Source organism: Aquarana catesbeiana, linkage group LG11 (genome assembly GCF_042186555.1).
Source record: "Aquarana catesbeiana isolate 2022-GZ linkage group LG11, ASM4218655v1, whole genome shotgun sequence".
In the NCBI taxonomy this organism is placed as follows: Eukaryota; Metazoa; Chordata; class Amphibia; order Anura; family Ranidae; genus Aquarana; species Aquarana catesbeiana.
The window spans coordinates 58,558,610-58,585,318 of NC_133334.1; the positions used below are offsets into that span (position 1 = coordinate 58,558,610).

A 26,709-nucleotide genomic window follows, 5' to 3' on the forward strand; every position below is an offset into this window, starting at 1 on the left:
TGGACGAGGGCACAACACCACCATGTCCTCATGAAAAATCAAATATGGCTCTTTACAAGAAAGAGCAGCCAATTCCGAAACCCTCCTTGCTGAGGATATCGCAACCAAAAATACCAACTTCCTTGTCAGAAGGACTAGGGGAATATGTTGTATCGGTTCAAATGGCTGTTTTTGTAACACAGACAAAACTAAGTTCAAGTCCCAAGAGTTCAAGGGAGGTTTGACGGGCGGATTAAGCCACATCACCCCTTGCATAAAACCTCAGATTAAAGAATGTGTAGCAAGCGGTCTTTGAAATAAGACCGATAAAGCTGAGACTTGGCCTGTAATAGTACTCAAGGCCAATTTAATTTCTACCCCTAATTGTAGAAAGGCAAGAATTCTACCTATGATATATCTCCGAGGGTGCCAACCCTTGGATTCACAACAGGAAACATACGCCCTCCAGACTCTATAATATATAGTTCTGGAAGCTGGCTTCCTTGCATTAATCAGGGTAGAGATAACTGACCCGGAAAGCCCACGTTTCTTTAGAATGTGGGTTTCAATAGCCAAGCCGGTAAATTTAGAGACCGTAAGGAAGGATGGAATATCGGTCCCTGAGAGAGCAGATCTGGCCGTAGTAGGAGGGACCATGGGCCCTCCACTGCCATCTTTACGATTTCTGCATACCATGACCTTCTGGGCCATGCTGGTGCCACCAGAATTACTGGCTTTCTTTCCAGCTTGATCCTGGAAAGAAGTTGTGGCAATAACTGAATAGAAATATAGGGACATGCAGATATGCATCCCTGATGTCGATTGATGCCAGAAGTTCTCCTCCTAGAAGGATAGAAACTACTGACCTGATCATCTTCATGCGAAAAGAGCAGATGTTCAGGAACTGATTTAGAGATGTTTTAAATCTAGAATGGGTCTGACATCTACCATAAAAAGATTTGAATAAAACCCCAGACCTTGCTTTTTTGTGGGGATCTGTATGATCACCCTTTGAGATATTAATCGGTCTAGTGCCTGAAACAGAGATTGTCCTTTTTCTGGATCTTTGGGAACGCTTGACCTTAGGAAGCAAGATGTACCCCAGCATTACCATGGAGATGACCCATCTGTCCTGAGTTTCCTATTTCCAGACTTCTGAAAACTGCAGAAGTCTTCCCCCCACCTTGGTGAGGGGGGTTGCCTCTTCATGATGAGGCTTTAGGATTCCGCTTTGCAGGTTTCCGACCCCAGGAATTCTTTTGAGCCTGGGTCTGACCCTGAGGTTTTCCGTCGCCACTGCCTAGAGGCGGAAGCAGCTGGCGCGGGGGAAAGAGCATGTTTAAATGCAGGGTGTTTATACTTTCTTTTGACTGGCAAAAGAGTACTATTCCCACTAGAAATTGTTTGGCTATATTTGTCCAAGTCTTCTCCAAATAGTCGCTCTCCATGAAACAGGAACCCAGTTAGGAGGTTTTTGCATGGTGCTTCAATTTTTTAACCACAGGATTCTACGCATATGCACAAGCATAAGCGTAAGGCGGGACACCTGGGGGGACACCTGGTGAATAGAATCTTTAATGGCATCTATGGCAAAGCATAATGCTTTTGGTAGTTCAGCCAATTCCCAAGCTTGTTGTGCAGGGACTGTTCAAATTGGTCCTTTAGTGATTGACAGACGCCTATTGCAGCGACTGCAGGCTGAGTAATGGCACCTGCCAAGGAAAAAGTAGATTTTAACAGGGATTACAACTTTTTATCTGCTGGATCCTTAAGCATTTGTGCATTGTCTACAGGACAAGTTAGGCCTTTATTCACACTGGAAATTGCAGCGTTAGGCATGACAACTTTTTTTCCCTAATGGAAGAATACATAGGTGTTTTTAATACCTAAGTTTCTTCCCTTACCTTATCCCCGCCGCAGGATTTGCTGAATTAACAGACAATCCAACCTTCACCCATCACGGCAGGCTGTGTTTAACACACCTTCAAGGATCGGGTCCTTAGATATTGGGGTTCCAACTCCCTTGGACCTGTAAAGCACCCCACCAGGAAAGCTAGGTAATGTAGCAAGACCAAAGCCCTGGGTTCCTGGGGTCCAGCCCTACAAAGAGAGGCGTTACAGGCAAAAACCTTGTGCTTCGGATACGAGGCCCCAGGTACCATCATTTTAGGCCTCAATTGCACTTTGGATGGATCTGGTCTATGGGGGCTTTTTAAATCAAGCATGGATCCCTCCTGGAGCTCCTCAGAGCACATCTTCACTCGTGACCAACACCTTAGACACTGAAAAAACTGATGTGCTCCTGCAAGGAAGAGGGGTTATATATGGAGTGAACTTCCTGGATTGGGTATAACCAGTGTCCATCACCTGAAGGTGGTCTATAACCCATTAAGTAATTACTTAAGACTCCGTGTCCCATGATATACTATAAAAAAAGAACAATTTTATATTCTATCTTACTGTCGATAGATTTACTGTCCAATCGGAAATAGGATTGGAGGATTGTAAGATGCATAATATAATTAAGGGTCATATCAATTTATCTGCTTTATCTGCTTTCCTTACAATTGGATTTTCCATCCGGACTGATTAGAATAATTCTGAATAAAACAATTGGTTTTGCTTGGAATCAAGAAATAGGACAGTATGGGGTTGATTATCTAAAACTGGTGCACTCATTATCTGGTACAGATGTGCATGATAGCCAATCAGCTTTTAACTTCAGCTTGTTCAATTAAGCTTTGACAATAAAATCTGGAAGCTGATTGGCTACCAGATTTTGCACTCTCACCTCTATGTGTCTTTTTGTTAATTCACAGATCTGATCATATTATCTGAGTCTGTGAAGAATTGTTCGGGCAGATTGTTATGTGTATGGTACCCATTATAAGTGTTAAAGGCTGATTTTCAAGGTTACGTTAAGGACCAAAGTTAGGCTGGGACTGAGGTAACATTTTAGGGGTTTATTTACTAAAGGCAAATAGACAGTGCACTTTGAAAATTTTAGTTGCCCTCTGCAAGTGCAGTTGCTTCAGAGCTTAGTAAATGAGGTAAGGCTTCACTTTGCAAAGAGTACCCAAACGTGCGCAAGGAAAATAAACGGATAAAAGTATTTTTGCTTGCACATGATTGGATGATGGAAGTCAACAGAGCTTCTGCTCATTTACTAAACTCTGGAGCAACTGAACTTGCAGAAGGCAACTGTACTTTTCAAAGTGCACTGTCTTTTTCTCTTTAGTAAATCAGCCCCTTAGGGTCCTGTAAAGTGTTACATTTATGGGATGGGTTATGCATTAAGGTATATCGAAAACCGAAACATTATTTTATGTCTGTATAGAATAGGGAATGGTTAGAACCCCTGTCTGTGTCTCACAACGGCACAGGAAGCGAAAGGAAACCTCTACAAAGTGTAGTAGTGACACTGAAAATACTGTATTGTCCCTTAGCTATGCATTTTGCTGCAGGAAAATGCATTATAACTCATGTGGGTTTTTGGATAGAATAGAGTTAGGAATGTTGAAACTGAAAGAAAATCCCCAATTTTCGGTTGTCACCAGAACAGTAGATGGGAAATCTTCCAATGGTGACACTAGTTCTGGCGATCATGGTAACAACCTGAGATTCCTGCACCTAAGAAGGATTTCCTCTCACCTCCTGTTTTGTCTATGGGACAGGAAGTGAAGGGAAGTCTTCCCTAAGGACACGGTGACAAAAGAAAAACAGTTTAACCACTTAAGGACCGGACCTTTTTTTCAGACTCTGTGTTTACAAGTTAAAATCTTTTTTTGCTAGAAAATTACTTTGAACCCCCAAACATTTTTTCCTAACACCCTAGAGAATAAAATGGCGGTCTTTGCAATACTTTATGTCACACCGTATTTGTCTTCCAAGCACACTTTTTTTGGAAAAAATTCCCCTTTTTTTGAATTAAAAAATAAGACAACAGTAAAGTTAGCCCAATTTTTTTTATATTGTGAAAGATAATGTTACGCCGAGTAAATTGATACCCAACATGTCACGTTTCAAAACTGCACCCGCTCGTGGAATGGCAACAAACTTTTACCCTTAAAAATCTCCATAGACAACGTTTAAACATCTCTACAGGTTACCAGTTTTGAGTTACAGAGAAGGTCTAGGGCAAGAATTATTGCGCTCACTCTAACTATCGCGGTGATGCCTCACATGTGTGGTTTGAACACTGTTTGCATATGCGGGCGCGACTCACGTATGCGTTCGCTTCTGCGCGTGAGCTCAGCGGGACAGGGCACTTTACATTTTTCTATTTTATTTTTTCTTATTTATTTTACTTTTTATTTTGACACTGTCCTTTTAAAAAAAAATGTTTGGGTCACTTTTATTCCTATTACAAGGAATGTAAACATCCCTTGTAATAGAAAAAAAGCACGACAGGACCTCTTAAATATGAGATCTGGGGTCAAAAAGACCTCACATCCCATATTTACACTAAAAAGCAGTAAAAAAAATGTAATTTGGAAAAAGAAAAAAAAAAAAAAATTCTCCTTAAAGAGCATTGGGTGGAAGTGACGTTTAATGTCATTTCCGCCAGTCAATGCTATGGAGCCGGATGGGGGCAATCTTCCCTTCACTCAGCTCCATACCTAACAGGAGAAAGGTCGCGACTCTCCCGCCACCGATAAAAGTGATCTCCCGGCGAATCCGCCGCTAAGACCACTTATATCTTTAAGCGGATCGCCCGCTAAAGAAGAGGATACCAGGGTTATGGTAGCTATCTGCTGCCATAACAACAGTAATCCTCTTCAAAGTGCCGACGTATAATGACAACGGGCGTAAGTGGTTACATTTTTCTTTTTTTCTTATTTATTTGACTTTTTTTTTACACTGTGCTTTTAAAAAACAGGATACGGGATTATGGCAGCTAGCTGCTGCCATAACAACGACACTCCTCTTCAAAATGCCGACGTATAACGACGGCAGGCGGATCGTAAGTCGTTAAATAGCAGGAGTTACAGTATCTCACAAAAGTGAGTACACCCCTCACATTTTTATAAACATTTTATTATATCTTTTCATGTGACAACACTGAAGAAATGACACTTTGCTACAATGTAAAGTAGTGAGTGTACAGCTTGTATAACAGTGTAAATTTGCTGTCCCCTCAAAATAACTCAACACACAGCCATTAATGTCTAAACTGCTGGCAACAAAAGTGAGTACACTTCTAATGACCAAATTGGGCCCAAAGTGTCAATATTTTGTGTGGCCACCATTATTTTCCAACACTGCCTTAACCCTCTTGGGCATGGTGATCACCAGAGCTTCACAGGTTGCCACTGGAGTCCTCTTCCACTCCTCCATGACGACATCACGGAGCGGGTGGATGTTAGAGACCTTGCGCTCCTCCACTTTCCATTTGGGGATGCCTCACAGATACTTAATAGGGTTTAGGTCTGGAGACATGCTTGGCCAGTCCATCACCTTTACCCTCAGCTTCCTTAGCAAGGCAGTGGTTGTCTTGAAGGTGTGTTTGGAGTCATTATCATGTTGGAATACTGCCCTGTGGCCAAGTCTCCGAAGGGAGGGGATCATGCTCTGCTTCAGTATGTCACAGTACATGGTGGCATTCATGGTTCCCTCAATGAATTGTAGCTCCCCAGTTCCAGTAGCACTCATGCAGCCCCAAACCATGACACTCCCACCACCATACTTGACTGTAGGCAAGACACACTTGTCTTTGTACTCCTCACCTGGCTGCTGCCACAGACGCTTGACACCTGCTCCCCATTCACACCTAAGACCTTGTAACACTTACGAGTCATGTGACCCTGGGGAAAATGGCTAATTGGCCCCAATTTGGACATTTTCACTTAGGGGTGTACTCACTTTTGTTGCCCAAAGCATCACACTGCCTCCATTGGCTTTCATTCTTCCTATACTGCATCCTGGTGCCATCTATTACCCAGGTAAGGGACGCACACACACCTCGCCACCCACATGATCCCAGAGAAAACATGATTCTTCAAACCTAGCCACGTTCTTCCATTGCTCTGTTGTCCAGTTCTGATGCTCAAGTGCCCAATTGCAGGTGCTTTTGGTTGCGGTCATGGGTCAGCATTTGCACCCTGCATGGTCTACGACTACACAGCCCCATACACAACAAACTGTGATGCATATTTTTTCGACTTTCAACACATCAACTTCAGGGACAGCATATCCCACTGACTTCCAGATGCCATTGTAATGAGATAATCAATGCTATTCAGTTAACCTGCCCGTGGTCATGACGTTTGCCTGATTGGTGTGTAAAACAAACATACATGTGATCATTTTGTGGGCCTTAGGACAACCTGTATCAGTAGTCAGTTGAGTTTGTTGTGGAGGAACTCCAGTGGTCTGCACAGAGCCCTGACCTTGACTCTACTGAACACCTTTAGGATGAATTGGAATACTAGCTGTAGACCAGGTCTTCTCAACTAACATCAGTACCTGACCTGCATTGATATGTCCAACAAGCTCATTGAGATGTGATGGTCAGGTGTATATAAACAAATACATGTGATCCCATTTTGGACATCCAGACAACCTTTAATACTAGTCAGAAGAGACATCAGAGGAGAGAGGGGTTAATAGACACCCACCCGCACAAAGGCTTCATAGGTTAGTAACAACAGAATGATACACTGAAAATCTTACCAATTTTCTGTTTATTTTTTTTAAGTCCTATGTCAAAGAAAAAAAAAGATACATCTTACTAGTGGAGTACTATTTCATGTAATGTCAACAAAATAAAACAGTTTCTAAAGGCCTCATTCACATGGGCATACCTGTGTACACCCCAATATACATGAATAGGACTGCCTGCACACGGATGAACGCAACACCTGTGCAAACCGGGCAAGCAAAGAAAGCCCCTTCACACGGGTGTAAGCATAGATAAGTCTATGTGAGTGAGGCCTAAACATATGTTTGGTATTTATTAAACAGTTATGTGTTTCCTTTTATTGTCAGCTGCAACCCAACGCATATATAGAATGCGCTATTGCACACCACAATGCACAGTTTCAAATGTTGTGTGTCCTGCAGAGCACAGCATTTTGAAAAATAAATCATGATCTATTTTTTGTGCATTGCGTGCTCATGGCTCATTTAAAATAAATGGGCTGCCTAGTGCAATGCGCCTCAACACACGAAAATGTGTGCATTAAACAGCACAGTGCTGTGCTGTGAATACTTAGACAGCAGGCAGTTTGCTTGTAAGCACTTTAGAAAATGTAAATAGGTATATTCGCTTTATTTGTATCCGAGTTGTGATTAAAAATAATAAATCATTTCACCCAAAACTGATATTTCAGTTTCTGGTAGATCCGGGAGAGAAAATCACCCAAACCTTCTTATATCTGTCAGGGATCTATTGGTGAGATCTCTGGGCTTGTGGTCCTTACATTTGTCGTGGGTATTAGGGTAGGTGCACACGGACATATGCTGGTGCAAATGTCCTCTAGCCTAAAATCCCAGGTGGTTTCCGGCACCCGGGTGAGGGGGGCAGGTGGCCATAGTAGTGAATGACTATATGAGCTTGTTAGTGTGTAAATGCTGGTGTTTTTTTTTTGCATTGGTATTTACCTGTGCATATGTTTATGACATATTCCCCAAACACAGAGCTTCCATGTTCAGGAATATGTAATATACGTATGTAAACACCAGTGCAAATAAGCATCAGTATTTAGGCAAGTACAAGCACGTAGAGCCATTCACTGCTATGGCTGGTTGTCTATGCCAACTGTGGCTTTCCGGGCATGGGAAAATGCCTGGAATTTTACGCTAGAGTACACCTTCAAACATCCATGTGCATATACCCTTAGGTGGGGTTGCCACTTTCCCTACTGTTTTTTAATTTTTTTGCATGTAATGGATAACTCGAAAGGAGGAGCTGAAAGACATAAAAGAGGGTGGGAACACCCAAAACTATTAGGTGAAGAGAAAGAGGGAGAGATTACTGCTGAAGTATCCAAGACATATAAGAGACCAGAGGATGACAGACCCTACTATGCTCCACCTATAATTAAAATGTTTCTTTTAGGGGAATGATCCTTTTAAATCAGGGGTCTCCAAACTATGGCCCATGCCTGATGTGCACAGTCTACACCTTCCCACATCTAATGTCCAGTATCCACTTCTCCTCCCCAGCCCCCACCCCCCCTCACAGCTGATGTGCACAGTCTCCACTTCTCTTCCCCAGCCCCCCACAGCTGATGTGAATGGTCTACACTTCTCCCCCTATGGGGACACTGATGTATGAGGACACTGATGGGGACCCTTAAGTAAACAGTGACTCTGATGGGGACACTGATGTATGAGGACACTGATGGGGGGACCCTTAAGTAAAGAGTGACTGATGGGGACACTGATGTAAGGGGGGCACTCGGATGAGGATTCTGATATAAGGGGGCACTCTGAAGGGGGTTTTGATGTAAGGGGGCACTCTGATGGGGATTTTGATGTAAGGGGGCATTGATGGAGACCCTAATGTAAGGGGGGACACTGATGGGGATGCTGATGTAACGGTGATGGGGACAAAGATGTAAGGGGGCACTCTAATGGGGATGATGATGAAACGGGGAACATTGATGGGGACCCTGATGTAAGGAGGTACTCATTTTGGGACTCTAATGAAAGTGGGAAATCTCATGGGGACCCTGATGTAAGGGGGTACTCTGATGAGGGCTCTAGTGAAAAGGGGGACTCTGATGAATGGGGGACACTGATGTATGGGGGTACTCTGATGGGAGCTCTAATAAAAGGGGGGACACTGATGGGGACCCTGATGTAAGGAGGTACTATTTTTGGGACTCTAATGAAAGTGGGAAATCTCATGGGGACCCTGATGTAAGGGGGTACTCTGATGGGGGCTCTAGTGAAAAGGGGAGCTCTAATGAAAGGGGGGACACTGATGGGGACCTTGATGTAAGGGGGCACTCTAATGGGGGCTCTAATAAAAGGGGGACTTTGATGGGGATACTGATGGAAGGGGGGAACTCACAGACAGGGACAGTGATGTAAGGGGGTACTCTAATGGGGGCTCTAGTGTGGATATTGATGTAAGGGGGCATATTGATGTGGATCTTGATGTAAGGAGGAACTCTTATATGGAGTCTAATGAAAGGAGGGGACTCTGGTGTAAAGGGGTTCTCTGATGGGGGCTCTAATGAAAAGGGGGACTTTGGTTTAATGGGAACTCTGATGGGGATCCTGATGTAAGTGGGGACACTGATGAGTAGAACGCATACTGATATTATTTTTGTTCAACCTTTATTAGTGTCCCAGGTTTATTTGGAATTTTCTTTGCCGTGTGTTACTTAAGTTTTTTTCTCTGTTGTTCTGAATTATATTATGCTGATTTTTTAAAGCTCAAGTTAAAACGTATTCATACATGCATATGTTATTTCATTCATTTATTATTTTTTATAGCTCGCGAATATCTGTAAAATATACGGTATGGTCCTCATACTGAAAAGTTTGGAGACCCCTGGTTTAGGTAAATGTTTTTTCCTAAAGGTGGAGTCACTCTTTATGTTCTAATAAGCTTGTAGACTATTCTCTTAATGTTGTAAGGCCTTCTATATAAACCTAAAACTATAACTACATGAATCTCAGGACAGCAGCTCTGTCTGTGCCAATTCTCTCCTTATTGGTATGTAGTGCAGGCATTGCTTCCTGTATTTGGTATTTCCCTCCCTGACTTTCTAAATCTGTTTCTGTATAATATGAATGTGGTGATTTAGATGACAATCCACGCGCCTGCACTGCACAGAGGATAAAGTCATTAGACCGGTATGAGGCGGTGGTGTGGAGCATTCAGATGATATACAGCCCTGTCTGCAGGGCACATAGCACAGATCCCTTCTCACCGTTCCACTTGCACGCCTCATCCTTTGTCATCCTGTGCTGAGCCATGAGTTTCTGCGGAGTGCTCCCGTCTGAACTGGCCTCCTCTGATTCGTTGCTGATGACGGAACCGTTTTCACAAGGCGACCGGCTGTGGGTTACCATAGCAACACAGACAAGTGTTAGGCATCATTTCTGGGACTCATGTAATGAAAATGTCACGACAAGCTTGTGGAGGATGTGGGGGGGATACTGCCACTAAATTATCTATTTTATCATCTGTTCTATCATCATCAACAATCCAAACACACTCCCAGACACATCATCATTGGATTTATATCTGATTATCTCTCATTATTCCACTGGACATTATAGAATCATACTTCTAGAGGGTTAGTAAATGTGCACATCAAAATATTAGAGGATAGATAGATAGATAGATAGATAGATAGATAGATAGATAGATAGATAGATAGATAGATAGATAGATAGATAGATAGATAGATAGATAGATAGACAAATACACTGTAATCTCAAAAGTATTGGGGCACCTGCCTTTACACACACCTGAACTTTAATGGCATCCCAGTCTTAGGCCATTCCATACGTGGGTCGAATTTCTAAAGAATTTTCTTTTGAAAATCTTATCTAAGAATTATCGTTCGTATTTCGCACCATTAATGGGCTGCAGCAACAGCCGATCTTGGTGCGCCAATCAAATTTGAGTAATCGGACATGTTGGAATGTTTTTAAAAAATGAACGATTTTCTAATCAATGATGGTAGAATTGTGCGAGAAATGTAATCGAAAAGGAATGTGCGTGTGCTAGAAAAGAAAATTCCCGGAAAGAAAAGATTCCCAGCCACGAAAATTCTTTTCTGTAGCAACATGAGGTGAAATTGAAGGCTTGGTTGGCCGAATTTCAAAATCAATGGTGGCACCATCAGATCACAAAACGCACAGATTTAATGATTTTCGAAAGAAAATTCTTTCAAAAATCAACCATGTATGGCCAGCCTTAGTCTGTAGGTTTCAATATTGGGTTGGCCCACCCTTTGCAGCTATAACGGCTTCAATTCTTCTGGGAAGGCTGTCCACAAGGTTTAGGAGTGTGTCTATGGGAATGTTAGACCATTCTTCCAGAAGAGCATTTGTGAGGTCAGCTACTGATGTTGGACAAGAAGGCCTGGCTTGCAGTCTCCGCTCTAATTCATCCCAAAGGTGTTCTATTGGGTTGAGGTCAGATCAAGTTTCTCCACCCCAAACTCATCAATCTCTTTATGGACCTTGTTTTGTGCACTGGTCCAAATCATTTGGTGGAGGGGGGATTATGGTGTGGGTTTTTTTTTTTAAAGGTTGGGCTTGGCTCCTTAGTTCCAGTGAACAGAACTCTTAAAGGGGTTGTAAAGATTTGTGTTTTTTCACCTTAATGCATCCTATGCATTAAGGTAAAAAAAAAAATTGGCAGTCACCGACCCCCCAGTTTTACTTACCTGAGCCCCCCTTCATCTTCTTCAGCCGGGATGCACGGTCCTTCTCTCCACAGAGTCCCTGCTTTGATTGGATAGACTGATAGCAGCGCAGCCATTGGCTCCCGCTGCTGTCAATCAAATCCTATGACCCAGGCTCCGGGGGCGGGGCCAAGTCATACATTCAGCTTCTATGGACGCCGAATGAATGACTCGGGAGCAGGCCCGCAAGGTAACCCCCTCGGGAGAGCGCTTCTCCTAGGGGGCCATCTAATGTGGGGAGGAGCCGCGAGAGCCGCCGAGGGACCCCAGAAGACAGTGTCCGGGGCCACTCTGTGCAAAACGAGCTGCACAGTGGAGGTAAGTATGACATGTTTGTTACTTAAAGCGGAGTTCCACCCAAAAGTGGAACTTCCACTCATCTGATTCCTCCCCCCCTCCGGTGCCACAATTGGCACCTTTCAGGGGGGTGCAGATACCTGTCTACTACAGGTATTTGCACCCACTTTCTGGAATAGACTCCCGCGGGAGTCACGCCCCTTCCCGCACCCCCCCGCTGTCTCCTGGGAAACACACAGGTCCCAGGAGATAGCGGGGACCACTTAGGATGCGCAGCGCGACTTGCACATGCACAGTAGGGAACTGGGAAGTGAATTCCCTCACAGAGAATGGTGGCGGTAGCAGCCGAGAGCCAAGTGATTCATCAGCTTCGGCTGCCGACATCGCTGGATTCCAGGACAGGTAAGTGTCCATTTATTTAGAGTCAGCAGCTGCAGTATTTGTAGCTGCTGGCTTTTAATGTTTTTTTTTTAGGTGGACTCCCTCTTTAAAAAAAAAAAACTAAGCTTTAGTATCACTTTAAAGCGTTTGTTAACCTCCAAAGAAAAAAAAATGGATCCTGCTTCTTTAAAGCATTTTATACAGCACAGTGCTTATGCTGTGTAATTTGGACTCCTGTAACACCTAAAAAACCTGGCTGATCCTGCCAGTATCTCCCCTTCCCTCTGTAAACTGAACATGGTAATCATGGCTGCTGAGCCCTAACACTGTGGTCAGTTTATGTGCCTCCGTCATCCGCAGCCTGCTCTTCTGTGTCTGTCTCTTCTGTTCTCCTCCTCTCTGCGTGTCACCTAGTGACAGTGCCGCCCCATCCCCTCCTGCTGCAGGAATAACAAATATTTCTGTATACTATCCGTTCTGTATCTTAATGCAGTGCCCCCCTGTCATTTTGAACAATTTCATGCTCCCAACTTTGTGTATACAGTTTGGCGATGGCCCCTTCCTGTTCCAACATGACTGCGCAAAGTGCACAAAGCAAGGTCCATAAAGACATAGAAGAGTGAGTTTGGGGTGGAGGAACTTGACTGACCCGAGTCCTGACCTCAACCTGATAGAACACCTTTTGGGATTAGAGCAGAGACTGCGAGCCAGGCCTACTCGTCCAACATCAGTGCCTGACCTCACAGAAGCGCTTCTGGAAGAATGGTCAAACATTCCCATAGACACACTCCTAAACCTTGTGGACGGCCTTCCCAGAAGAGTTGAAGCTGTTATAGCTGCAAAGGGTGGGCCAACTCAATATTGAACCCTACGGACTAAGACTGGGATGCCATTAAAGTTCATGTGTGTGTAAAGGCAGGTGTCCCAATACTTTTGACAATAGATAGATATGAACAGACACGCCACTCTTTTTTCAGTCAATAGATAGATAGACACATAGATAGATAGATAGATAGATAGATAGATAGATAGATAGATAGATAGATAGATAGATAGATAGATAGATAGATAGATAGATAGATAGATAGATTTTTTTTTTTTTTTGTGGAAATCACACTCCACTAGTATTGGACATATAAATGCAAAATATAAATATCCTGTTAACCTTTAATGAGATGTCATTGCTGACTCGCCCTAAACATGCTATGTGCCTGGCTCTCATGCTGACTCTTCTTACTCACTGACGCTGACCCAAAACAAGCATGTGAATCAGCCATCATTATCTAGCCAGCTAGCACTGTAAGTGACATACAGAAATCAGCAATGGCAGCCTCTGTGGTTTTCTTGTGACAGATTTAAAGGGAACATGTTATGAAACAAATACCTGCACACTTCTAATCACCTATGCTAAATATACTACTTGCCAGGCTGTTATATGATTTTCCATCTCTTTCCATCTTCAGTGGTCAATGAATTACTGTCTGCATAATTCTGGGCCAGGGATTCAGTAAATTGTAAAGCCAGAGAATTAGCATGACAGCCAGGCAGCCAAAAGGAAAATCTCATCAACAGGACACAGAATGCAATAAAAGGACAGGGGTTCTAACCCTTCCCTACTCTAACCCAACCTATTTTGGCTAGTTACATATGTATGATAATGATGTGAATATTCTTATTTTAGGTTTGAAGCCTGGAATTGGTGCTGTAAGCCTCACCTTTTTCTTGTATCCGAAGATTTGAGCATTTTTTCTGTACTCCCATCCTTAGTGCTGTCCCTTTCTTGCGACAAGTTCAAAGATGGCACCACGGTCTCATGGGTTACAGGAAGGGCATCTTCATCACCTCCTTGCTGGCCCAGGTGCTGCTTGGCATAATCGAAACCTTGGACGGGCTGTATGAGAAGGTACATAATATATAATTAATTTATAATGAGCATGCCATCCCAACCAAAATATTCATGTTCCTATAGTGGACTAAGTCTGTAAGGTTCTCCTTTCAACCAGGTCAGATTTACAGTGGGGAAAATAATTATTTGATCCTGTGCAGGTTTTGTAAGTTTGCCCACTTACAAAGAAATAAAGGGTCTATCATTTTTATCATAGGTGTATTTTAAGTGATAGAGACAGAATATCAACCAAAAATCCAAAAAAAACACATAAAACATGCTATAAATTAAGTTGCAGTTCAGTGAGTAAAATAAGTATTTGATCCCCAAGCAAAACAATACTTGGTGCTTGGTGGAGCAACCCTTGTTGGCAAGCACAGAAAGAAGTAAGATGTTTCTTGTAGTTGGTGACCAGGTTTGCACACATCGCAGGAGGGATTTTTGTCCACTTTTCTTTACAGATCTTCTCTAAATCCTTAAGGTTTCTTGGCTGTCTCTTCGTAACTTGAAGTTTTAGCTCCCTCCATACATTTTCTATAGGATTAAGGTCTGTAGACTGACTAGGCCACTCCATAACCTTAATGTGCTTCTTCCTGAGCCACTCCTTTGTTGCCTTGGCGGTATGTTTTGGGTCATTGTTATGCTGGAAGACCCATCCACGACCCATCTTCAGTGTTCTGGCTGAGAGAAGATTCACATTCTCATTCAAGATTTTAAAATACATGGCCCTGTCCATTGGCCCCTCATTGCGGCAAAGTCAGCCTGTACCTTTAGCAGAGAAAAAGCCCCAAAGCATCATGTTTCCACCTCCATGCTTGACTGTAGGAATGTTTTTTTTAGGGTCACAGTCAGCATTTTTCTTCCTCCAAACATGGTGAGTCGGGTTAATGCCAAAGAGCTCAATTTTGGTCTGACCACAGCACTTTCTCCCAATCCTTCTGAATCATTTAGATGTTCATTGGCATGTCTGTACATGTGTCTTCTTAAGAGGGGGACTCGCCGTGTTTGGAGGAAGAAAATGCCGACTATGACCCTAAGAACACCATCCCTACAGTGAAGCATGGAGGTGGAAACATTTTGCTTTGGGGCTGTTTCTCTGCTAAAGGTACAGACCGACTTTGCCGCATCGAGGGGCCAATGGATGGGGCCATGTATCGCAAAATCTTGGATGATAACCTTCTTCCTTCAGTCAGAACACTGAAGATGGGTCATGAATGGTTCTTTCAGCATGACAATGACCCAAAACATACCACCAAGGCAATAAAGGAGTGGCTCAAGAAGAAGCACATTAAGGTCATGGAATGGCCTAGCTAGTCTCCAGATCTCAATCCTACAGAACATTTAGGGAGGGTGGCCTAGAACTTCGGGTTGCCTAGAAACATCCAAGAAACCTTAAGGATTTAGAGAAGATCTGTATATAAGAGTAGACCAAAATCCCTCCTGAGATATGTGCAAACCTGGTCACCAACTATAAGAAACGTCTTACCTCTATGCTTGCCAATAAGGGTTTCTCCACCAAGTACTAAGTCATGTTTTGCTTGGGGAATAGGGATCAAATACTTATTTTACTTACTGAACTGCAACTCAATTTATAACATTTGTATTGTGTGTTTTTTTCTGGATTTTTGGTTGATATTCTGTCTTTATCATTTAACCACTTCAATACAGGGCACTTTCACCCCTATCCTGCCCTGGACAATTTTCAGATTTTAGCGCTGTCGCATTTTGAATGGTAATTGCACGGTCATGCAACACTGTACCCAAACAAAATTTTTTATAATTTTTTTATCATACTGATAGGCAGCACTAATTAGGAGGCACTGACAGGCATCACTGATCGGCACAGATTGGCATTTGTAATGGGAACTGATTGGCATCCCTGGTGGGCTCTAGTCGGCATCCTGGTGGTCACTAGTGGGCATCCCTAGTGGGGTCTAGTGGGCATGCCTGGTGGGCTCCCTAGGTGGGTCTGCACTGATAATCAATGCGCTGATTATCAGCGCAGACCCTCCCTGTCAGGAGAGCAGCCGATCGTCCTTGTCAGCGCAAGTAGAGGAAAAGCAGATAAACGACACTTCCTGGTTACCATGTGATGAGCTGTGATTGTACACAGCTCATCACATTATAAAGAGCCTACCTCACAGGCTCTTTACCAGGATAAGAGATATGGTGTGTCAGTCTGACACACCACACCACCGATTGCCACGCTGCGCGTCCCCACGGCGCACGCTAGAGACTTATCCTGCTGGACGTCATATAACCCCCAGTCAGGAAAACACAACCACTTTCCAGCCGTTATTCTGCTATATGGCGGCCGGGAAGTGGTTAAAATACACCTATGATAAAAATTATAGACTCTTTATTTCTTTGTAAGTGGGCAAACTTACAAAATCTGCAGGGGATAAAATAATTATTTCCCCCACTGTAGTACTAAAATAGTGTGGGTGGATAAACTGTGCACCACATACCGAGACAATGTATAGTTTAGCAGCCAAGAAACAGAAAATTGGGACTTTCAAGGTGCCACTCACTTTTAGGAAAGAATAATAACCAAACAATATAAAAACAAAACATTTATTATATGAAGATTAACCGTTTCGCTGCCAGGACGTGCGCTCCACTTTGAAACTTAGCTGGCCGGACCATTTTTGCAATTTTATGTAAAAGACCCCCCCCCCAAACCATATATTTTCTAAAACCATAGGACCAGTAGAATACAAAAAAAGGTGCTACTGATTTTTAAGGGCACAATGATATATGCAGTAAAAATACACTAAAATAATTATTAGCAGATAGAAACACAGGGCATTTTACAAGATTCCTTTTAAATATAAAAGCTAACCTGTAATGAAATAATAAATAACAAATATTTGTAAATTTTAAATTGCGCCTTTTTGCGAAATGGTAAAAATGGTAAAAATCGAACATACGCAAAAATGTAAATATCCAAATTTCTCTAAAAATCTATAGGTTTTCATTTTTCACAGCTTTCAGAGTTTGTTAAAGACCCCCAACCATATATTTTCTGAAAGCACGTAACCTGTAGAATAAAAAGAAGGTGCTACTGGTTTTAAGGCCCTGCGATATTTGCGCAAATGTTTAATAAAACAATATATTTTCAAAAAAACTTAATTTTACAAAATTGCTGCGGAATTCCTGGTAAATAACATGTATTGAGTTAATAAATAACAAATATTTGTAAATTTAAAATGACGTCTACTGATTTTAAGGCCCCACGATATTTGTGCAAGTGTTTACCAAAGCAATATTTTTGCTAAAAATACACTAAAAACATTATTAGCAAATACAAACACAAATTTAGCAAAATTCCTGCTGAATTGCTACTAAATATAAAAGTTTAACCTGTATTGAGATAATAAATAACAAATAATTTTAAATTGCAACTTTTTGCAAAATTGTGAAAATTGAACGTATACAAAACTATAAATAACCAAGCAAGGGGTGCAGCGGGTGGGTGATAGCAATTGCAGAGCAGTGCCCTGCGTGGCTCTCCCCCTCTCTCTCACACTGGCTTTCAGATGGTGGAGGGGAAGGCACACACCAGTGTAACAAACCAATAGCGCTGCTCATCTGAGTGGGAGGGAGTGACTGCTGATAAATTGCTCCGCCTCATACCACCTCTTTAACCAATCAGCTTTCCTCTGTAACCCTCCCCTTACCCAGCCCGCCACATTTGACCAGAAGAGGATTGTGGCCAGAGCAGAGCTGGACTGGGGCGGGATGGAGAGGATCTGACATACCTGAGTATGAAGAAGGTACAGTGGATATATAAAGTCTACATACCAGGCTGTTAAAATGTCAGGTGGTTCTGTGATGTAAAAACATGAGACAAAGATTAATCATTTCAGAAGTTTTTCCACCTTTAATGTGACCTATAAACAGTACAACTCAGTTGAACAACAAACTGAAATCCTTTAGGTGGAGGGAAGTAAAAATAAAAAAATAAAATAATATGGTTGCTTAAGTGTGCATATCCTTACACTAATACTTTGTTAAAGTACCTTTTGATTTTATTACAGCACTCAGTCTTTTTGGGTATGAGTCTATCAGCATGGCACATCTTGACTTTTTTGCAAAAACATCCCAAATCTGTCAGATTGCGAGGGCATCTCCTGTGCACAGCCCTCTTCAGGTCACCCCACAGATTTTCAATCAGATTCAGGTCTGAGCTCTGGCTGGGCCATTCCAAAACTTGAATCTTCTTCTGGTGAAGCTATGCCTTTGTTGATTTGGATGTATGGTTTGAGTCACTCTAATGCTGAAAGATGGAGTTCCCCTTCATGTTCAGCTTTCTAGCAGAAGCCTGAAGGTTTTATGCCAATATTGACTGGTATTTGGAACTGTTCATAAGTCTCTCCACCTTGACTAAGGCCCCTGTTCCAGCACGACCATGCTTCACTGTGGGCATAGGCATTGCCAGGGTGTGGCTATCGAGGCTGGAGCCCCGAATGTGGAGCCCATAGCTCTGAGTCTGAGCGGGTCACGGCTGTGGCATTGGAGGTGGAGGAGAGAAGAGTGGGTGGATCACGGCTGCGGCGGGCGGCATTGGTAGTGGGGGAGAGAAGAGCAGGCGGGTCACGGCTGCTGTGGTTGGCATTGGAGATGGAGGAGAGACGAGCGGGTGGACGAACAGAGATGACATCATCTCTCTCCGCCAGCCCGTCACCACTCTTCCGCCCTAACAGCCGGGCCACTTCAACGTAGGAGCGATGTAAGGCGGGGAGCAGAGAGATGACATCATCTCTCACTGCCCGCCACACATCAGTGCTCTTCTGCCCTCACAGTGCGGGCCCTTTAAATGTCGGAGGTGGCGGGGAGCAGAGAGATTACATCATCTCTCACTGCCCGCCCCGCATCTCCGCTCTCCTGCACTCACTAAATGGGCCAGTGTTGCCAGCCTGCCACCAATGCAGCGACAATGCACATTTGGTGGCACTGGCTGGCATGGCAAGTGACAATCTGCTAATGGTGGAAAATGACAATCTGCTAATGGTGGCAAGTGATGTGACAAGTGACATTCTGCTAATGGTGGCAAGTGATGTGGCAAGTGACGTGGTAAGTGACAATCTGTAAATGGTGGCAAGTGATGTGGCAAGTAACAATCTGCAAATGGTGGCAGGTGACGTGGCAAGTGACAATCTGCAAATGGTGGCAAGTGATGTGGCAAGTGACAATCTGCAAATGGTGGCAAGTGACAATCTGCAAATGGTGGCAAGTGATGTGGCAAGTGTCAATCTGCAAATGGTGGCAAGTGATGTGACAAGTGACAATCTGCAAATGGTGGCAAGTGATGTGGCAAGTGACAATCTGCAAATGGTGGCAGGTGATATGGCTAGTGACATTTTTCAAATGGTGGCAGGTGACGTGGCAAGTGACAATCTGCAAATGGTGGCAAGTGACAATCTGCAAATTGTGGCAAGTGACAATCCGCAAATGGTGGCGAGTGATGTGGCAAGTGACGATCTGCAAATGGTGGCAAGTGACATGGCACGTGACCATCTGCAAATGGTGGCAAGTGATGTGGCAAGTGACAATCTGCAAATGGTGGCAAGTGATGTGGCAATTCACAATCTGCAAATGGTGGCAAGTAACAATCTGCAAATGGTGGCAAGTGATGTGGCAAGTGACAATCTGCAAATGGTGGCAAGTGACAATCTGCAAATGGTGGCAGGTGACGTGGCAAGTGACACGCCCAGAGCTCCCACTGATTCTGCATTATGGTGAGTTTGACCACTTCATTATATATTACAATGTAACAATAGAAACAATGCGCTTCGATCACCCTGACACCATATCAACCATGGTGCCATGATGATTGAAACACCAGCTTTCCTTTGCACACAGTAAAATTGCTTACCACCGGTGTGCCCCCCCACCCCGGTTGGTGACCGCTGCTATGGGCTCTAGCCCCAGATCACAGCACAGAGAAACTATGTAGCTAGCCTGGAAGTTACAAGAAGAGAGAGAATAGTGTATCCTAGTAAAGTGCTGAAGATAATTTATAACAGAGGTCTGTGCTGTGTGCTAAGCGTGCCAAGCAGGACACTTGTGTTGTCATTGTGAGTGAGGTGGCAAAGATGGCTGCACTGGTGGAGCGGGACACAGGCTCCGTGGTGTCCCCTCAGAAATGTTACATTCATGAAGAAAGGAGAAGGTGTTATGTGGGACGAGTGCTCAACAGTGAAGTGCTTAGTGTACAAAGTTAACTGTGCAAGGTGTTATGGCTCACTTCGGGTGTGCTGCCTTAATGCTGATATCATATGACCACAGCCCCAAGCCTGTAGTCCTGGGCATTAGCGAGTGCGTCCATCGAATCCCCTATGGGTGTGTTAAGCCCCGCCAACAAGTAGGCCATGAGACCTGCAGTCTTGAGAACTGCTAACACAGTCTATAGGATAGATGGACCATAGTGGGATAAGTGAAACAGTTTTTATACCTCTTCAATGCTCCAACAATAAGATCTCCCTTCCATAATTCTTGACTGTGTTCTTGGCCACTTGGGAGTATTGGCAGTTCCTTCCCACCCACTTTGGTGAGTTCCAGGTCCTCATAGTATAAGATGAAAGACAAACTCTATCAAGCAACATGAGATCCCCTCATAATGGCCATGCCAGGTCTGAAGACCTAGGAATTGGGAGTCCCTGAGACATATAGGAAACTGACAGTTAGTTTACCCCTTCAGCTTTTCAGTTTTTTGTGGACAGACCCTTTAAATCTGGTGTCTTCAAGCTCTTAGAAGGCTTCAGCAGGGAATATGCAGTAGTAACAGGCATTCCCACCCACTTTGGTGAGTTCCAGGTCCTCATGGTATAAGATTAAAAACAAACTCTGTCAAGGAACATGAGATTCCCTGATAATGGCCATGCCAGGTCTGAAGACCCAGGAATTGGGAGTCCCTGAGACATTTAGGAAACTGCCAGTTAGTTTACCCCTTCAGCATTTCAGTTTTGTGTAGATAGACCCTTTAAATCTGGTGCTTTCAAGGTCTTAGAAGGCTGCAGCAGGGAATAAAGCAGTGGTAACAGGCAACAAGCCTTCACACCCACTTTTGGGAGTTCCAGATCCTCATAGTATAAGATTAAAGACAAACTCTATCAAGGAACATAAGATCCCCTCATAATGGCCATGCCAGGTCTGAAGACCCAGGAATTGGGAGTCTCTGAGACATATAGGAAACTGCCAGTTAGTTTACCCCTTCAGCATTTCAGTTTTGTGTGGACAGACCCTTTAAATCTGGAGACTTCAAGCTCTTAGAAGGCTGCAGCAGGGAATAAAGCAGTGGTAACAGGCAATGGGCCAGCTTTAACAGCATATCTGTCAGCACTCAGTCCATTAATAAATCTTTGCAGATCTGTAAACACGGCACGGTAGAAAATTAATTTCAAGAGAAGGAAGCAATTGACTATGCCAAATCAAAGATCTATTTAAACATTATGAATATGAATTACAGGATGTCGAAATATTATCTTGAAATCAATATAATAAACACTGTTAATGGCTGATGCAGGAGGCCAGTACATTAACTGTGTGGAGCCAAGTAACCAAAACAACATCACATAACAGATGGACTCCCCACAGACTATAACATCTATATCATTTAAATATCCAAGGGTTGGAGTTTTGACTCAGCAAAGGCTTTCTTATGACATAAAAATCTCAATGGGAGGGGCACTCAGTTAAAGTGGAACTAAACAAAACTTGTCAAAAACTTCAAGCAGGCAGCTCTTTATTAGTTTAGAAATTCCTGAGACTCACGCTTGGCCTCAATTAAAGCAAGGCTGCTGCACTAAATAGTACCTGAATTCTGGACCACACAAACTCTATAAAAATATTAATAGTGAGCTGTCTCAAAAAGCAAAATTTGAATGTAAAAATCACCTAATACTCATTGATAACCTGCAGTATCAAATAGCTACTGCTATATAAAAAACAAGTTTTTAAAGTGCAAATAATGTGCTGAAATTCATATGATACAGTACAAAATTTCATATAATACACATTCCTATAAAGTGCAAACATCCATAATAAATAATTAATACTTCATAATAAATAAAATAAAATAAACATCCAAACACAGTTTATCCAAGTGCAAGAGATAGTGCTCTTGTGCTGAAAACAACTATAAAGTGCTTCTGTGTCACCACTGTGTTCCTAACGGTAAAACAGGCTGCCTACCAGACCATATGATCCCACAAAGGTGTTCATAGGCTCTTGGGAAAATTCCCCTCTAGAAAACAGCAGCTTGCTTCTGGACAGCCCCTAAGTATCATGGGAGGCGGGCCAGCTTGGCCCAGTTTGGACAGAGAGGGGGACAGGGAGGCGGGCCGGCCGTCTCGGTGTCTGCCGGGGGTGGGTCCACTTGGCTCGGGTGGGGGGGCAGTTCGGGTCTGTTCAGCTCAGGTGGGAAGAGAATGCAAGCCGCTGGCCAGGTGCACACTGCGCAGCCACATAAAGGTGCCTAGCAAGGAGGAAGAACATGAGGAGAAGAGGATCCTGCTGTTGCTGCTCTTTTGCAGAAGCCCCACTCTTTCAGAGAATGTGTGGGGAAGAGAGCTCTGTACTGGAATGGGGGAAGGGGGGTGAGCACTGTACTGGGGGAGAACTTGGGAGTACACAGCACATCCCTCAGCCCTGCACTCGGTACGTAGAACACCCCTCAACCCTGCACTCGGTACCTAGTGCACCTCTCAACCCTGCACTCAGTATGTAGTGCACCTCTCAATCCTGCAATCGGTACGTAGCGTACCTCTCAACCCTGTAGTCTGTACGTAGCACACCTCTGAACCCTGCACTGTTTACGTAGTACACCTCTCAACCCTGCACTCTGTACGTTGTGCACCTCTCAACCCTGCACTCTGTATGTAGCGCACCTCTCAACCCTGCACCCTGTACGTAGCACACCTCTGAACCCTTCACTCTATTCGTAGCACACCTCTGAATCCTGCACTCTCTATGTAGTGCACCTATCAACCCTGCACCCTGTCTTTAGCGCACCTCTCGACCCTGCACTCAGTAAGTAGCGCACCTCTCAACCGTGCACTCTATACATAGTGCACCTATCAACTCTGCACCCTGTACGTAGCGCACCTCTCAACCCCGCACTCAGTAAGTAGTGCACCTCTCAAACCTGGACTTAGTACGTAGCACACCGCTCAACCGCGCAGTCTGTTCATGGCGCGCCTGTCAACCCTGCATTCTGTATGTAGCACACCTCTCAACCCTGCACTCTGTATGTAATGCACCCCTCAACCCTGCACTCTGTATGTAGAGCACCCCTCAACTTCTTTCCAGGAAAATGCAGAGTCAAACCCTGGCGTCTCAGAATAGTGGAACGTGGACGATGGAGGCTTCATCCCATCCAAAGCCCTACAAAGCCTACAATCAACGTTTGTTTCCTCTATAGAGAACCCTAGGTAACATGTATACAGCATTCCTCACTATATATATATATATATATATATATATATATATATATATATATATACATACACACACACACATACTTCATAGGCTAACATGTACAATTATCCAAAAGCAGACACATTTAGTAAACTAGGTGTTGTTGTTCATTGTATAGTGATCCTAATTCCTCATTACCAAGAAAATGCATAGTCAGACCTTGTAGTCATAGAATAGTGAAGCTGACTTTTGCAGCTCCAGGTAAGAAAGACTGAGCACAGCTGATATGAAGACTACAGCTGGGAAACTAAGCTGCAGATTAAAAATAAGACTGGAATGATTATGCAATAGTTTATTAAATAAGAATCTGGTGAGAAACCAGTTTAGTTCCCTATATGAATAGGGGAAGATGGTTATTAAGTTGGACACTTGCTCTTTTTAAAGTCATGCATCAGTTTCTATCTGTATTGGGACTATTAATATTTTTCATTTCTCTGAGATGTTGCTTACACGCAGACAGAAAGAAGCTACAGAATGATAATGACAGACATGTTCCTACAGCATAATGAACCTCATAACAACACCTTATTATAGAAATGAAACGTGACACAGATGTCATCTTCAAGCATAAATAAATGCATTATGATTTAACATGTATGGCCTTGAAAACTTGGCACTGGATTACCTTGGTCCTAGGAGGCATGTTGCTGAGATTATCAGACTTGAAGTCACTCTTGTTCTTCCGGCAAAGGACGGCAGTGATGATGATGATGATGACTGTCACAACCGCTATGGGGGCCAGCACAGCTGCAATTATCCATAGATTGTTCGGTGGGTTTTGGACCACGGCTTTTAAGGGAATGGAAGAACAAACAGATTGCAGCTTTATACTTTGACATCAATAGTTATATTTCAAATGAAAGATAGGCTTGCTATCCATTCTCTAAAAATGTAATTATTTTTTAGTTCAAAACGTACAGGAACATCAAAAAAACTAAAATGTCATACTCCAGTTTGCTTTTATCAATGCTACGTTCCACCATACATTAAAAGAACTGTGACTGAACATATTTTTTGAAATAACCTTAAACGACTCCGTCAGAAGAAAAATGATACGGATAAGAATGTCCTGCAAAAAGAAGAGTCTATATAGTCTCGTCTCTTGTCCCTGTAAATCCTACTTTTCCCTCTATTCCCTCTATTCCAGCACTGCAACCTCTGTCATGTTTCTTCTTGAAGCCCCAATATATCTACAGGACACTGCAGAGTTAGAAGAAGGAACCACTACGTGTAGCAGGGGGTGACAGAGACATCTGACACTCCCAGAAATGTTAAATTCTGAACCCATGGCACTCACTGCAGCACTGAACCCGAGGGGAAGTAGGACACACAGGTCATCAGAGAGGCAAGTATGCATTGGGGTTGATTTACTACAACTGGAGAGTGCAAAATCTGGTGCAGCTCTGCATGGTAGCCAATCAGCTTCTAACTTCCACTGTTTCACTGGAAGCTGCAGAATTGCACCAGATTTTGTACATTTCAGTTTTATTAAATCAACCCCAATGTCTTCTTTTGTAGGTCTCCTTTATTTGCATTATGCTTTAAAGCCTAGTTCACACAGCTAGTTTTTTTTTTTCTGTTCAACCCAGCTGGCTGAACAACAAAAAAAAAACCTGACAGCTCAGGTCAGAGCCACTATACTAACAATACGATGTTAGTACAGCGATCTCCCCTGCTTTTCTATTGTGTTCTGACAGGGGGGCAGTTGGTTTGAATGGAATTTCCCAAATTAAAACGACATTCTCGTCCGAGAAAAAACTTCCATCCTGTTACCTCAAATTTTGTTGTCGCTAGGTTTGAAAACTAACGTTAATTTGACCCCACAATCATTAGAAAATCAAACGAACGTTCCTAAAACATAGCTTTTTTGGGCAATGCGGAGTGCGAATGCAAGGCACATATGTGAACCAGCTTCATTCAAATGAACGTATTTTAAATTGTCATGCGAATTGGATGTGGTGTAAGCCGCATCCAATTGGCATAGGTGTGAACCAGGCCTTATGGAGCGCCAGGTGTAAACGGACTTGTGTCTGTTTACACCCAGCTACCTCCTGGTCCAAACTGATCAGGCAAAAGTAACAGAAGGGATCTGTTCCCCTCCGTCTGGCCAGATCGGAGGGCAGTCGGGTGCAAACAGACAGCTGGTCCGTTTACATCTGGCTGCCCACAGATCAGAGCAGGCTGTGTCCATGTCTGCTCTGCATAAGCTCAGTTCAACAGGGGATCAACGGATAGATCCCCTGCTGGGAAAAACCGGATCCAACCCGTGCGAAAGGGGCCTAAAATGGGTTTATACAAACCCTGGCAATGGTAAGACCATGTAAATACCCAAAATAAGGTCTGTAAGGAGCCAAAGGCTAACTATTACAGCTACTGGCAGTAGCATCAATTTACAGCTCAGCAGGCTCCTAAGTGCTGGTTCACACAGGGGCGACTTGTCAGGCGACCTAGCCGCCTGACAAGTCGCCTCCCGTTCTGTACAATGGAACCGTTCTAATAGGAGCGACGCAAGTCACTCCGACTTAGAAAAAGGTTCCTGTACTACTTTGGGGGCGACTTGGGGCGACTTGCATAGACTTCTATACAGAAGTCGTTTTGCAAGTCGCCCTGGCAGTCGTGTGCAGGTTGCCTCGGTGAGGCGACCTGCAAGTCGTGCTGCCCCTGTGTGAACCGGGGCTTAATTTGTACTTTTTCAATTGTATATATTGTTAGAATGTGTTTTCATTCAAGTCAGATAAGCCAATGGAAAATAACTTACGGTTGGCTTGCACCTTCACAATATAACCAAGGGTCAGCGCCATGGTCTGAGGGTCGATTGTACTCAGCTGCTTGGCAGCCACGGTGCCTGGTATTGGTTGTCCATCTTTCAAAGCATAGTAAGTCAACTCAGCCAGATTATTAGCACCCTCCAATCTCTTCATGCTCACCATCTATAAATCAAGGCAGTGTCAAATTATAGTTATATCTTTATGGCTTTGTACCCATAAAATCAAATTAATCAAGGCAGTCACAGTTCTTCTACAGTACAATACAGAGCTGCTATAAAGCACTAACTAGTGTCTTTAGCCATTGTTTTGTAATCTCTAAAATGTCTGTGTATAGCTCAACAGCTTAATATGCTGAATCCAGGCATGACTATTTTGACATAGTTACATTGTTCCAGCTGATTGGACAAGGTGGAGCGGCAGGGAAGTGATGTCACTATCTGTACCTTGTCCAAAGAGGGCATGCCTTGCATTCACTGAAACAATGCAGTGTCCTCAGAATGGTGCATGTGCCAAGCAAGTAACCTCCGGTGTTCAGTAAGCAGCA

The 26,709-nt window shown here is 43.5% G+C and overlaps 1 protein-coding gene across 4 annotated transcripts in view; it reads right to left on the reverse strand.

The window, feature by feature from the left end:
• The window catches only part of KIAA1549L (KIAA1549 like), a 245,880-nt gene that overhangs the window by 81,106 nt on the left and 138,065 nt on the right, over positions 1-26,709 (reverse strand). For 3 of the 4 annotated variants that reach the window (XM_073604466.1, XM_073604465.1, XM_073604463.1), the window contains 5 exons: positions 26,156-26,327; positions 24,023-24,186; positions 13,748-13,923; positions 9,867-9,994; positions 6,652-6,678 (listed from right to left, as the gene is read on the reverse strand). In XM_073604466.1, the coding sequence (XP_073460567.1) occupies positions 6,652-6,678; positions 9,867-9,994; positions 13,748-13,923; positions 24,023-24,186; positions 26,156-26,327 (667 nt within the window). The remainder of the gene's footprint in view (positions 1-6,651; positions 6,679-9,866; positions 9,995-13,747; positions 13,924-24,022; positions 24,187-26,155; positions 26,328-26,709) is intronic. The other variant, XM_073604464.1, reaches the window with a different exon arrangement.